We start from the raw sequence: 14,670 nt of genomic DNA on the forward strand, positions 1-14,670 counted from the left end.
ATGTGCTAAAGGGACAAAATTGAGGGTCTACACAATGATAATCAATCCTTTAGAAAAATAGAAAACTTCTAAAAGGGAGCCCACTAATTAGGTAAAAGTGGCAATAAGTTACTCATATGGATTAAACGATGTTCTTTCATTACTAAGTTCACCACATGGAACTTGAAAATGCATGGTTATATGTATGATTAGTTTAGATACTAACGAAGTAAAAACATGATACAAGTTTTCACTGTATTGTTACCATAGTTTACATGTGTGTTTGTAGTGACCAAGACAACTAGGTTCTATGGAATGTGGGTATTATGTGATGAGATACATGAAGGAGATTATTGTTGATCCAAGCTGACTAATATCAAAGCTTTATGTTTAATTCATAATATTCAAAAGTTTCCTTTAATTACCAAATAAACTAATAATCAAACAGTATGTGTTGTTCATTTATTAGTATAATGGGCAAAAATCATATAGTGAAATGGAGGCTAATGAAAAATGCTTAGATTAGGTTATGTTAGTGACTCAATTAATTATTACTCATGCTTGAAGGTACAACTTACAAGCTACAAGTCAATATATGTTTCCATAATTTTAAATATTTTGATTACAAGTTTTTTTGTTTTTTTTTAAAACATGAATTTCATAACGAGTTTCTTTGTTGTCAAATATCACTTTGGGAGACACTCCCACATGGGAGAACATGTGAGAGGTAGTGACAACTTGGTAAATATTAAGGGAAGAAAAAAAATTGTTAAGAAACCTCTATATTTTTAAATTATTTAATCTTTATATAGAAAAGTTTAAAAAGTGATATAAGTTAGAATTAGGATATGAAAATAATATATGGACTTTAAATCCATTTTTTTTTTGTTTATCTTTTTCTTTCCTTGTATTTTTTCTTTCACATTTTCCCTTAATTTTTTTTGGAAACCAAATATAGTAGAAAGGTTCTTCTAGGTAAAAATTATAGCTCCAAAAGTTAATAAAGTGTATTACATTAGTCACTTTTAATTTTTTAGCAATCATTTAAATTTCTTTGTCTTTTTCTTTTTTAAAGCAACATAATTAACAAAACTCATCATGTATTTCTTTCTTTCAAATTCTTTGTTTTGGATTAGATAGTTTGATGCTATTATCTTTAGTTTTAAATTGTGAAATTGTAACACCCCAAAATAAACTTAAGGGCAAAATAGTAAATTATTAATTAATTAATTAAACTCATTAAAGGTAAAAGAGTCATTTTACAATTAATAATCCTATGTATAAATTAAATTTTCCTCTTGTCTTCTTTATTCAAAAAACTCTATTAACAAAAAAAATCAAAGAATTGGAGAACGTAGGGTCAAAGGTTTGGAGGTCTAGAGTTTGAAGTTCAAATTTTTCTAGGAAAGATTCTAACCTTAGATTAATATATTATATTCGTTAGTTAGTTTTGAACACATTAGATATTCTTTAGAAAATTTTAATTTAGATTAGAGTTAGTTTATTTAATTTATTTTAAGATCAAAATATTGAAATTATGAATATAGGCTACTTCATTGATGAAAATAGGGAAATTTGAAATTTTTATTGATGAATAGATCTAAACAATGAAATTTTAAAAATTAAATAAGTAAATAAATATATGATTATATGTGACATAAGAGATTGGAAAATAATAAGAAAAAGAATTGCACGTTTGTAGATTTTGGATTTGATGCACTTTATTGGGGCGACAAAAAAATAAAATAAAATCAATATGTAACCGTGAAAGGCAAAGGGTGGTAGTGGAATAAATTAAAATAATAATAATGAGTAGAGTTGGTAGGGTTGTTGGAGTTGTTAAAAGTACATGAGGTATTTTGTTAAGTAAGAGGAGACATTAGGATTAATAAGAATAGTGATAATAATGATATTAATATTAATATTAATAATAGTAAGAATTGTGTAATTTGGATGCTTGTGAGTGACGTATAGTAGAGCTATTTGGGTGTTGCTAGGTATTGAAAAATATAGTAATAATAATAGTAATTGTTTTTAATAAAAGTTTTAATATAGTTTAAGTATATAAAAGAAATAAATTGTTAGAATAAGATTTGGAAGGAATATAAGTTTATAAAAAAAATTGGAAATTCATTAAATTATATTATTATTGTTTAAGAAGTTGAAAATAATATTGTGTGGTAATAATATTAGCATGAGAAATTAATTAGGATCTCTAATACTAGATAAAATATTTTTAGTATTGTCAAATTTTTACCTTTAGATAATTGTGTATGATATTATGTTAGGTGAGGAGTAAATTTGTCTAGCCAAATACTTCAAGTTTTTGAGTGCTTCTTCAAGGTAAGAGAAATTAATGCAGATTTTTATAAAAGAAAATAATTTTCTTTTTATATTGTATTTTGAAATGTGTAAAAATATTATTTTTATCTTTACGCATGATCAAATATATGCTTTGTATGGAAAATATATTTGAGTATTTTATTTGTTTATGAAAAATGAAAAATTGAGGAGATATGATGTTTTGTTTTGTAAGTTTGAGTTAATGAAATAAAGTGTTTGACTCTGGATTATATGACCCTAATAAATGGGTTATAATTGTTGATCGACCCTAGTCAATGGGTTATAATAGTTGATGTTATATGACCCTAGTCAACGGGTTATAATAGTTGACCTTATGACCCTAGTCAACCAGTTATAATAGTTGACCTTATGGCCCTAGTCAATAGGTTTTTATTATTGACATTTGGTTTTGTTGACTTTAAATGGAACACATTTGAAACTAGTTACTCAATTGTGAAGTCCTATCTAATTGGACACCATTTGCCATACGATAATCAGAGTAAAGATATTTTAAATGTATTCGATTTGGTTTTGATGATAAATTGTTTGATAAGAACTTGTTTTGAAATGGTAATGAGAAAGTTTTGTTGAAAAGTTTGAACGTGTTAGCATTTTGAACTCAAAAGTTTTTATGAAAATAAGTATATGTTATATTTCCTATTTGCAAGCATGATTGAAAATGTTTGATTCATGAAATTGTATTAATATTCCTCATTGGGCTTTGAGTTCATTCCCCCTTATTGATAATCTTTTAGGTAACCTCAGTTCGGGCAAGGAGTGACCGTTAGGAGGGAAATTTGGCTTTATTTAGGACATTTGTTTGAACCCTCTTCATTTTATACATTGTTTAGATGTTAAAACTTAATTCTCATTTGAATTATTTTGAATTGGAGTTATTTGGACAACAACACTTTGGTTGATATATTAGTTTTTTTTAAAGTTGATACTTGGAGATTTTAGAATTTTGTCTTACTACTCTGAAGAGGAATTTGGTAATTGGTAAATTTTTAGTTACAATACGAATGTTTGTATCGTTTCCACGTTTAACCCTTGGGCTTAAGGTGTGAAATGACTGTCATGCCCTTGGAGTGGTTTTGGGGCATGATAGAAATAGTTCTTCTTGAGGTATCATTCAAAAGTCATGCCCTATGGCAATGAAGTAGAGGTCCCAAGACCAAGCCTCTTTGGTATTTAAATGCACTACAAGAAAAAGGCAAACCTTGACATATCATTTCTTGACACAAATGTATATATGTTACCGTAGGTTGTTTAATGGGTAACAATGACATACAAATTAAATGCAGGCAACAATGACATTTTTTAAATTCAAAGAAAGCAATATTAACATATAATGAGTTTATCTTAATTGAAAACTATAAGTCAAGGTAGAAGTATATGACTATAAATCATCCTTTGTGCTATTAAGATAATTACCTTAACATATAATTCAAAAGTTAAGGTAGTTCATTTAATTATCTATGAAGGTTTCTTGGACTAAAAAGAAACTCTTAACTCTTTTTATTCTCCATTTCAATCAAAACCTGATACCACTTGTAGAGAGGATCTCATTGCAAAACCGTAGAGCACTTTAATGCAGAAGATCTGAGTCTTTACATCAATTTTCGGCATGAGTTCTTCCATAGATGAGTTCCAAGGGTTGAGGTGACTCAAAGTTGCATTTTTGAGGAGCAAGGTTGACATCTAGACTAAATTTTTCTCCTAACACAAGGTATCAAGCCATAATCTCTTGCCCATTTCACTAACTTTTTGCATTCCCTTGCCTTTATTTCTTTTTCCTTTGTAAACCGCAATACTTTTCAAGAGAAATTTGTGGAGTTTTTGGATCTAGGGTTTAGGATATGATTTTGCAAGTGTGGAGTTGAACTAAGAATTGGAGAGATTGAAAGCATAAAATTTTTCCCTTTTTCCGAGATGGAAGATGTTGTTTGTGTATTCTATTTTCAAATGATTTGATTGTAGATCCAATGCATCCTTGTTATTCTTCATGGGTGTGGAGTGCACATTTCAAATAGTGTCATCCCTTGGTCTGATGTAAAACATATATTTGTTTATAGTATAAATGGGTATATATTCAATATATACTTACAGATATTTTATTAAAATAACTATTTGTATTTTTTTTTTTTTTAATATAAGGTGTAGTACACTAGTTGGTGCAAATAGTAGTGATAGTGTTTAGTTCTAGGACAGCCAGCACAAAACTCTTCTGCAGGCATATTCTTTGCACAAAGGCAATCAATGCCAATGCTTTGGCAAGAGTGCCTAGTCATAGCAGGGTGTGCTCTTTTGGTTTTGATGGTTAGGAGTGGAGCATTTTTTTTATTTTTTATTTTTTGAGATATTTAAACTATGTATTGACTCTCCATTATTGTTGTAAGAGGTACAGTTTACTATTCTCCTAAAATATATTCATTGTGCAATTTTTTTTTTAATTTCTTTTATTCCATTCACAAGAATAGTACGTAATTGCTGCTGTTATGTTGCAATTTTTTGCATATTTACAATTACCGACTTGGAATTGTGGCACTACTTTCCAATAATAATTTACATTAATTTTGACTATGAGAATGATTTTACATTAATTTTGACTATATAATAATTTGTGCATAGAATCTAACAATGATAGATATTAAATGAGATTTGTGCATAATTTCTAACCATATATAACTGAGTAAATACGAATAGAAATATGCAACATTTATTCTATATTAACAACTTTGACTTGACAATAAAAAAATTATCTTCGAAACAACTCATGTTGATAACGTATAATAAAAGAATATAAAATTCAAATAATAAAAGAAATAAATCAGGAAAGGAAGAAAGGGGAGAGTAAGAAGAAAGAATGTTTCTCAAAATTGATCTTTCTCTTTTGTAAGGTGGGAAACCACCATTTATGGATACACAAATTGAACCTAAAGTTACAATTTATTGCTTCATAATGAAGTAAATGTTAATATTTTAATTTACAAAACTAATTTTGGTGGTCATCCACCATTAATAGCGATTCATAACAAGTAATAAGTTTTTAAGTCATATTAACTTGCACAATATGAATTCTTTTGTGATGAAACAAAGATGCAAGATAAAGGGAAAAACTTCAAATTTCTAGACAACCATAGAAGATTACATAAAGCATTTATTACAATCAATTATGAAAATAGTTTTATTGCACACACATATATCACCATTAATTTTATATTTATTTAGCAGAAAATCCAGCAGAGATGGTAGAGTTGCTCTGGTTCTAGAAAATTTGCTTCTCATTACCATAAATCCAAGCATGACCTCTTAGTAGATGGTTTCAGGCATCCACACTGCACCAATTGTCAAAGCCAAAAAGGAATAAATCTTGTAGTTATTATGGATGGAATAACATCGAATTTTGCAATGAATTCTTTCATTATTTTTATGTTCAAAGCGACATTCCATTCAATTGTTGCAATAGATTAATGTGAAGCAGATATTAGAAATAGAATTACCTGTAACGTGAGCAGCAAGAGTGAAGTGTGATGATGAATCTTCATTCCCCTCCATATTTGACTATTGGGATATGAGATACTTTTTGTCCATTCTCTCCAATATCCTGTTGGTACGCTGTTGGAGAGTACCAGATTTTGTGATGATTAATTCCTGCAATGGCGTCCTTAGGAGGACACGGTCAGGCAGTCCCTCCAGTTTTGGGCATTTGTGGATTCCCAAGTAACTAAGACACGACATTATTAACCTCTTTTCTTCTTCTATTACTTCCCACTTTTCCCACTCTTTCATATTACGAAAAGTCAGTTTCTTCAGCTTTGGGAATGCAATTGTTGATGATGATCCCAAAAACCCGCCACCAATGTGTTTCACTCTTTCCACACCCTTGATTTCTAGCGTCTCGAGGACAGGAAGTTCCCCTAAGGGAGGCATACACAGACAGCCACTGCAATATGAGAGTTCAAGATTTTTCAGTTGGGTTAATGATGACCTCATCATCCAACCAGGCCATTCTGTATCACCATAACCCCGTATACATAGAGATTTCAAGTTTGGATGGGGTTGTAGAGCTTCAACCACACTCTTCGGCCTCTCCTTTACTTCAGGTAATAAATTTGTTGAATAGGATCGTGGAGCTTCAACCACACTCTTCGGCCCCTCCTTTACTTCAGGTAATAAATTTGTTGAATAGGATCGTGGAGCTCCAACCAAATAGTTCGTCCCCTCCTGTGGATCAAATACCATTGTCAAATGATGAATGTGTATCTTATTCTTCAAATTTGCCTCTCGTGCCTCCCTTGCATTTTCCACATTCTGCAACCCTCTTATTTCAAGCTCCCCTCTAAGGTTGCTCAAGTTTCCCAAATCTCCTATATTGCATTCATTGTGACCATCACTGCTTACAGTGAATTTCTCCAATGTTTGAAGAGAGTTTAATCTTGAAATTCCTTTTGGCAAGCCCTTTAGAAGAATAGTTAGAAAATTTTGCAGATGCCTCAGATTAATAAGTTTACCCATTGCTTGTGGTAGTTGCACAAGTGAATCACATCCACGAATATTTAAGGTTTGTAAATTATACAAATCACAAATTGCTTCCGGCAATTCCCTCAATCCATGACAATGTGATAGATTAAGGTATTTTAAATGTATCAATTTCTCAAGTGCCTTTGGAATTTCCTTTCTCAAAAGATTCCGCGCCAAATCCAATACCCTGAGGCATGTCAAATGCTGGAATAAATTAGGTAGGGCTTCATCAATGCTTGAAACGACTGCAAACTCAAGCAAGAGGGTGCGTAGATTCTTCATTTCATATGTGGAGACAAAATTCGGGTGCCTTTGTTGGCCAATTAAGGTGGCATGGCGAATTTTTTGGAAGGATACATTTGTTCTCCCTTCTTCGTTCATAATACAACATTCATTCTTAGTCAAAAATTGAGCAAAACTGTGCACTATGTCATGCATCTTACATCTTATTATATTATCATCACCATCTTTTTCAAAATCTTGAAAGAAAGACCGAGCAGCTAAATATTCAAAGTACTCTCTGCCAACCATCTCCATCTCTTTACTCGCATTAGAGTTGAGATAGTCCTGTGCCATCCACAACTTGATCAACTTATCTATTTCAATAACCGAGTCTTTTGGAAAAACAGCACAAAATGAGAAGCAGCGTTTAATTGCAGGGGGTAGATCATAATAACTCAACAACAAAGCAGGGGAAATATCTCTCTCAAACTCATCTAGCTGCCATACTTCACTCTTCAATATATTCTCCCAGTCTTCCTTGTTATTTTTTAAGCGCATGAGATTCCCTAAAGTTTTTATAACGAGTGGCAAGCCCTTGCATTTGTCTGCTATTTTCTCGCCAATTGCTTTCAATTCTTCCACTTTCTCCCTGCTCTTTTCAAAGAAAGCTATTTGATGGAATAATGCCCAAGATTGCTCCGGAGATAGTTCCCCCAATGGATGCTTGTACGCAGTCCTCATCATCTTAACAACACTCTCATTCCGTGTGGTCGCCAGAACTCTACTCCTTGATGCTCCGCAGTTGATAGTGTTCTTCAGTTGTTCCCACAATCGATAGTCTTCAGTGCACATATCATCTAGCACAAGAAGTGTTGGAAATCAAGCCAGCATCCTCTGTTTACTTCCCTAATTAGTGTAATGTACAGCCTTTATTATAATTGATTTAGGAGTAATTCTAGCAAGGTAGTTTATTCACTTTCCATGTAAGAGTAGTTTATATATTTAGGAGTAATTCTAGCAAGGTAGTTTATTCACTTTCCATGTAAGAGTAGTTTATTCACTTCTCATGTAAGAGTAGTTTATTCACTTCTCATGTAAGAGTTTATTCACTTTCCATGTAAAGGAAATTCCATTCCGGAATTGTCTCATATCCGTAGGCTATTTATTTATGCTTTCATTCATTGTAAAGTAAGGTATCACAGAATGAATTGAGGTGTTCCTCCATATTTTGTTTTCAAATTCTTCATATTTTTCTTCAAATTCTTCATGGTATCAGAGCAGGTTTAATCCTGTCTCATCGTCTTCATCTTTAATGGAGATGCTTCAGAAACTACTGTCTCCTCTTTTGTCAGTACAGTCACAAACTAGCTCATCTTCCAACTAGGTCATTGGTTTCGGAACCTTGGCTCACAAAGGTAATTTTTTGAGTGCCTTCACTGCTGGTAAGAAACGTAAAAAACCTTGGATAGTGGACTCAGGAGCATCTGATCATATGACGGGAGATGCGACAATTTTTGATACATATAGCTCATGTCCAAATAATTTAACAGTCCGAATAGCAGATGGTTCACTATCAAAGGTTGCCGGAACAGGTTCAGTTGTGCTATCAAGGGATCTTACTCTCAACTCTGTTCTCCTTGTTCCTAACTTGGACTGTAATCTATTGTCAATTAGTAAACTCACTAAGGAAAAGAGGTGTATTACTAATTTTTCCTCCACTCACTGTGAATTTCAGGATTTGGATTCGGGGAAGACGATTGGCAATGCTGAGGAATGCTCTGGACTCTACATCCTTAAGGAGCGCCACGATCCACAAGAACAACCTCAAATGATAGTTGGTAGTAATTCTTTTTCGGTTTCATGTCAAAATAACGATAGTGCAATTAGGTTGTGGCACTATCACTTAGGTCATCCAAATGTTATGTATCTCAAGCATTTATTTCCTTCATTATTTAATAAAAATCCAAAATCCTTTGAGTGTGAAATCTGTCAATTATCAAAGCAAGTCCGGTCTCATTTTCCCATTCAACCCTATAAAGAGTCTAGTCCATTCTCAATGATTCATAGCGATATCTGGGGTCCGTCAAGAATAAAAAATGTAACTGGTACTAGGTGGTTTGTCTCATTCATAGATGATCACACTAGATTAACTTGGGTATTCCTCATGAAAGAAAAATCTGAAACGAGTCAAATTTTCAAAAATTTTAAAAATATGATTCAGACCCAATTCCAGTCAAAAATACAAATTCTAAAGTCTGATAATGCTAGGGATTATTTCAACTCCATTCTAGGAGAATTTCTAGCACAAGAAGGGATAGTTCACTTAAGTTCATGTGTTGATACCCCACAACAAAACGGAATCGCTGAAAGGAAAAATAGGCATTTGTTAGAGGTGGCTAGATCACTAATGTTCTCCATGAATGTTCCAAAATTATTCTGGGGGCAAGCTGTCCTTACGGCAGCCTACCTCATCAATAGGATGCCGTCTAGGGTACTAAAATTCCAAACACCTTGTCAAACACTCCTAAAATCCTTTCCGACTACTCGTCTCATCTCCACCGTCCCACCCAAAATTTTCGGGTGCTCTGTCTTTGTTCATATCAATCAACAACATAGAAGTAAACTTGATCCTAGGTCACTCAAGTGCATCTTTCTTGGGTATTCTTCAAATCAAAAAGGGTATAAGTGTTACTCTCCGGTCACAAGAAAATTCTACAATTCAATGGATGTCACATTTTTTGAAACCCAGCCTTACTATCCCAAAAACGATATTCAGGGGGAGAATTCAACTCAGGAATATCAATTTTGGGATCTTGAGTCATTCAGTGAGTCACCCATCACCACTGAAAATCACATTCCTCCAGAGTCATTTAATCAACCCGAGTCCATTGTTGACTTGTGGGATAAGGAGCACATCCAAGAGGAAACAGAGGAAAGAGCACTTTCTCAACAAACCCATGAGGCAGAACCGAGTCCTAATCCAAGCAAACTTCCAGGTAACAACGCTCCTGATGGTACTGTTGATTCCGAGTTAGAAAATGATATTCTTAATATGCCCATAGCTTGGAGGAAAGGAGTTAGATCATGCACTCAGCATCCCATTGGAAATTTTATTTCTTATGATAAGCTATCACCTACGTTTCGTGCATTCACTTCTAGCATCACAGAGATACAAGTTCCTCAGAATATTCAGGAAGCTTTCAAGTATCCTAAGTGGAAGGCGGCAGTCGATGAGGAAGTTCGGGCGCTGGAAAAGAATGGTACGTGGGAAATTACTGACCTCCCAAGAAGTAAGAAACCAGTTGGGTGTAAGTGGATTTTCACAGTAAAGTACAAGGCAGATGGTAATGTGGACAGGTATAAGGCACGGTTGGTTGCCAAAGGATTCACCCAATCTTATGGCATTGACTATCAAGAAACTTTTGCTCCAGTTGCCAAGCTCAATACTGTTCGTGTACTTTTATCCTTGGCAGCTAATCTCGATTGGTCTCTTCACCAACTTGATGTGAAGAATGCCTTCCTCAATGGTGACTTAGAGGAAGAAGTTTACATGGACATTCCTGCTGGACTTGAGACGACATCAAATTTCAACAAGGTTTGCAGACTCCGAAAATCCTTGTATGGTCTCAAACAATCTCCCAGGGCCTGGTTTGAACGGTTCACTAAGGTAGTGAAAGGGTACGGATTCGTTCAATGTCAATCCGATCACACATTATTTGTGAAACACTTCCCAGAAGGGAAACTGGCAATTATCATTGTATATGTGGACGACATAATTTTGACAGGTGATCATGAAGAGAAAATTGACTTACTTAAAAAATTACTGACAAAGGAATTTGAGATCAAGGATCTTGGAAACCTCAAGTACTTTCTCGGAATGGAGATTGCTAGGTCAAAGAAAGGTATAGCAGTCTCACAACGCAAATACGTTCTGGACTTATTGAATGAAACAGGAATGCTAGGATGCAAGCCGGCATAAACACCTATGGATACAACTGTCAAACTGGAAGAAAGTGATGGAAGTGCGCCAGTTGATAAAGGAAGATATCAACTTCTTGTGGGGAAACTCATCTATCTTTCTCATACAAGGCCAGACATCGGCTTCTCCGTTAGTGTGGTAAGTCAATTCATGAATAATCCAACCGAAAAACACATGACTGCTGTGATCAGAATATTGAGATACCTCAAGATGACACCGGGAAAGGGTCTCTTCTTTCAAAGAACAACAAATAAAGAGATTGAGATTTTTTCAGATGCAGATTGGGCAGGTTCAGTGACTAATCGGAGATCAACTTCAGGCTATTGTTCATTTGTCTAGGGGAACTTGGTTACATGGCGAAGCAAGAAACAGTCAGTGGTAGCCCGTAGCAGTGCTGAGGCAGAATTTCGTGCTATGGCACAAGGTATCTGCGAGGGAATCTGGTTGAACAGGCTGTTAGAAGAATTACGGGTTCCATTGAAGCATCCCATGGTGTTATACTGCGACAATCAAGCTGCCATCAGTATCGCTAAGAATCCGGTTCATCATGATCGAACTAAACACGTGGAGATAGATCGACACTTTATCAAGGAAAAGATTGAGGAAGGAGTTTTCAAAGTCAGCTACACTCCGACAAACTGTCAAACGGCTGACATTCTCACAAAAGCTCTTGCTCGAGTTAACTTCGAAGATCTGACAGAAAAACTTGGAATGATCAACATCTACAACGCGGCTTGAGGGGGAGTGTTGGAAATCAAGCCAACATCCTCTGTTTACTTCCCTAATTAGTGTAATGTACAGCCTTTATTATAATTGATTTAGGAGTAATTCTAGCAAGGTAGTTTATTCACTTTCCATGTAAGAGTAGTTTATATATTTAGGAGTAATTCTAGCAAGGTAGTTTATTCACTTTCCATGTAAGAGTAGTTTATTCACTTCTCATGTAAGAGTAGTTTATTCACTTCTCATGTAAGAGTTTATTCACTTTCCATGTAAAGGAAATTCCATTCCGGAATTGTCTCATATCCGTAGGCTATTTATTTATGCTTTCATTCATTGTAAAGTAAGGTATCACAGAATGAATTGAGGTGTTCCTCCATATTTTGTTTTCAAATTCTTCATATTTTTCTTCAAATTCTTCAAGAAGGAATTTCTTTCCGGCAATACATGTTTGAATTTCTTGTTGTACAGCTTCCAAATCATGGAGATTACAAGGCTTTTTTTGGAGGGCTTCAACAATAGACCTACAAACTCTGATTGGCTCAAAAGGATAAAAAACACAGACCCATATTCTCTCATCAAAATGGGCCTTCACCTCTGTATGGCTGTAGCTAATTGAGCAAGAGTTGTTTTGCCTGACTCATGCCCAATTGGTGTCTCAGCTGATTTGTGTTCAGCTGGTACTCCTTGATTGAGGAAGTGATCAACAAAATTTATACCTATAACACCATACACTAGGGTAGCAAATAAAAAGCTACTATAGTATAGTGGCTCTAGGATCGTTCACTAGGAATGATTTGCAAGCAATCAATGATACCAATTCTCAAGTGAATTGGTCTTGTTTCATTTCAAGGTTAGCTTAAGAAATAAAACACAAACTTTGATTGGTAAAGGTTGAGACTTAAACTAACTAACTTAACAGAAGTTTGGAATAATTTAGGAAGAAAAGCATTCCTTGGAGATTTAGGTTCACTGGGGTGGTTCCTCATGCAAAAGACATAGCTCCGGTCAGTTGGTTCATTTCCTCGCATTAGAGATTCAACTTATAGTCAATTCTCTAACCGGTGATGTACAGAGACTCCTTCAATTAGATTTCACTTTAATTCTCTCACTGATGCAACTTGCAATGGTTCATGCCTCTCACGAGCACTTGCCATTCAAGGTGATCTTTAACCTTGGACTTCCCTTCACAAACTCGCAAGAGATAACTAATGGATGTCTCCTAGGAGTCCAAAAGCTTACCAAGTGTTGGTAATTCCAGAAAATCCTACCTTGAAGTCACCTACCAGAGGCTCGCAAGGGGTAAACTAGTGCATTTCCATGGTTGGAAATCACTTGCCTTACCAAGTGTTGGCCTAGGTGACTCCAAGGTGTTTTAAGTTAACTAAAAACATTGAAATCACTAAAGGATTTCACTTCCTCTTCATTACTAGCTAAAACCACAGAGCTTTGCATTCTTGCACTTGGAACCTTCCCCGACAACCTTAGCTCCAAGGAATTGGAGGTTTAGTTACTCATTCTCTGGGGAAAATTCCTCAGAGAATTCATAACTTATAAATAAAATGAAAATACAAAGTGAGAAGGTAAGGCAGTAGAAAGAAAAGATCTTTACTTGCTTACCCAAACGGTTACAGAAGGAACTCCTCTCTGAGAACAGGCTCCCGAGAGGTATATATATCAAAACAATATAAAACTAATTGTTACAAAGATATTTGGTCTTTTTACTAACTTAAAAACTAAGGAATCATGTAATTGGTGGTTTACAAGGAGTATTTTGGGATTTAGACAACAAAAAATCTAATGGAAAATATCTCCCAATGTCGGTAGCAAGCTTCGGGAGGCTTCAGGAGCCATTTCGCAGGAGAAAAGTGGTGTCTGCGAAATGTCGGTAGCAAGCTTCGGGAGGCTTCAGGAGCCATTTCGCAGGAGAAAAGTGGTGTCTGCGAAATTTCGCAGACACCCAAGAGGGTTGCGAAATTATTTTGCAAGACCGAGCTATCTTCACAGGGCTGCGAAGTTGGCTTCCACCTTGAGGTTTCCAGCTCCCTTCTCGCGGCATGGTTCGTGCATCGTCAGAAGGAGAAACACCTTACTGTACAAAAGTGCTGCGAAATTCTCGCAACAAATGGCTGATTCCGCAACACTTTAGAGTGATTGACTTGTAATGGCTGCAACTTCTTCGTTTCAACTCCGAATCGCGCATTGTTTGAAGCATTGGATTTTTGACTTCCTGAGCTTTGAAATGGTATATAGCATGTATCATTTGGACTTCATAAAGTGCTCCAAAAGTGGCTGCTACGACTGTCATCAAGAATAGGCTTCATGGCTGATTCTCTTTGCTTTTTCTCCTTGCAATCCGGATTCACTCTTGGCAATTTAATTCCAAGCTTTGCCCAAGATTCCTCATAGCTCTCCTCAGTCTTGACTTGCTTTGGTGATCAAAATACTAACAAAAACACCAAAACTTACACAAAGTGATCAAAATTGCTTTAAAGGATCCTTAACATGCCAATTGAGTTAAAAGACCTAAACTACTACTCAAAAGTGTTAAAAAGGATTAATTAAAGGCTATCAAATAGCACTTTTTGAGTAGTAATCATTGCCCATGCCTCCCGTCCCGACTATGGAGATGATGTAGAGCCTTGATTTCTGTTGACAATTCTTACCCAAAAGATGGCCTAATATGGTGCCTTTATCCATATCCCGGCCACATACCTCTGAAATATCAATTGCAGAGGTAGTTATAAGTCGCTGTAGTCGTTCCTCACTCCTACTAGACACAAAATTAAAATCGGTTCTTTCACTTGCAATGACATGTAGTTGTTGTTTAATGCTCTTAATCTTAAGAGCAATGTCACGACGAGAAGCAACTTGCTTGAGACAAAAGCAAGGGGAGGGAATGC

At 35.0% G+C, this 14,670-nt stretch overlaps 1 protein-coding gene across 1 annotated transcript; it reads right to left on the bottom strand.

The window, feature by feature from the left end:
* Positions 1-5,886: 5,886 nt before the first annotated feature.
* LOC100256617 (putative disease resistance protein RGA3) lies at positions 5,887-7,920 on the bottom strand. The gene has a single exon (XM_019222086.1). It carries the CDS (start codon positions 7,918-7,920, stop codon positions 5,887-5,889), a length of 2,034 nt encoding a protein of 677 aa, XP_019077631.1.
* Between the last annotated feature and the right edge of the window lie 6,750 nt (positions 7,921-14,670).

Source organism: Vitis vinifera, chromosome 9 (genome assembly GCF_030704535.1).
Source record: "Vitis vinifera cultivar Pinot Noir 40024 chromosome 9, ASM3070453v1".
Classification (NCBI taxonomy): domain Eukaryota; kingdom Viridiplantae; phylum Streptophyta; class Magnoliopsida; order Vitales; family Vitaceae; genus Vitis; species Vitis vinifera.

Coding starts and splice junctions, on each gene's coding strand:
- LOC100256617 (XM_019222086.1), bottom strand. CDS start 7,920: ATGTGCACTGAAGACTATCGATTGTGGGAACAACTGAAGAACACTATC.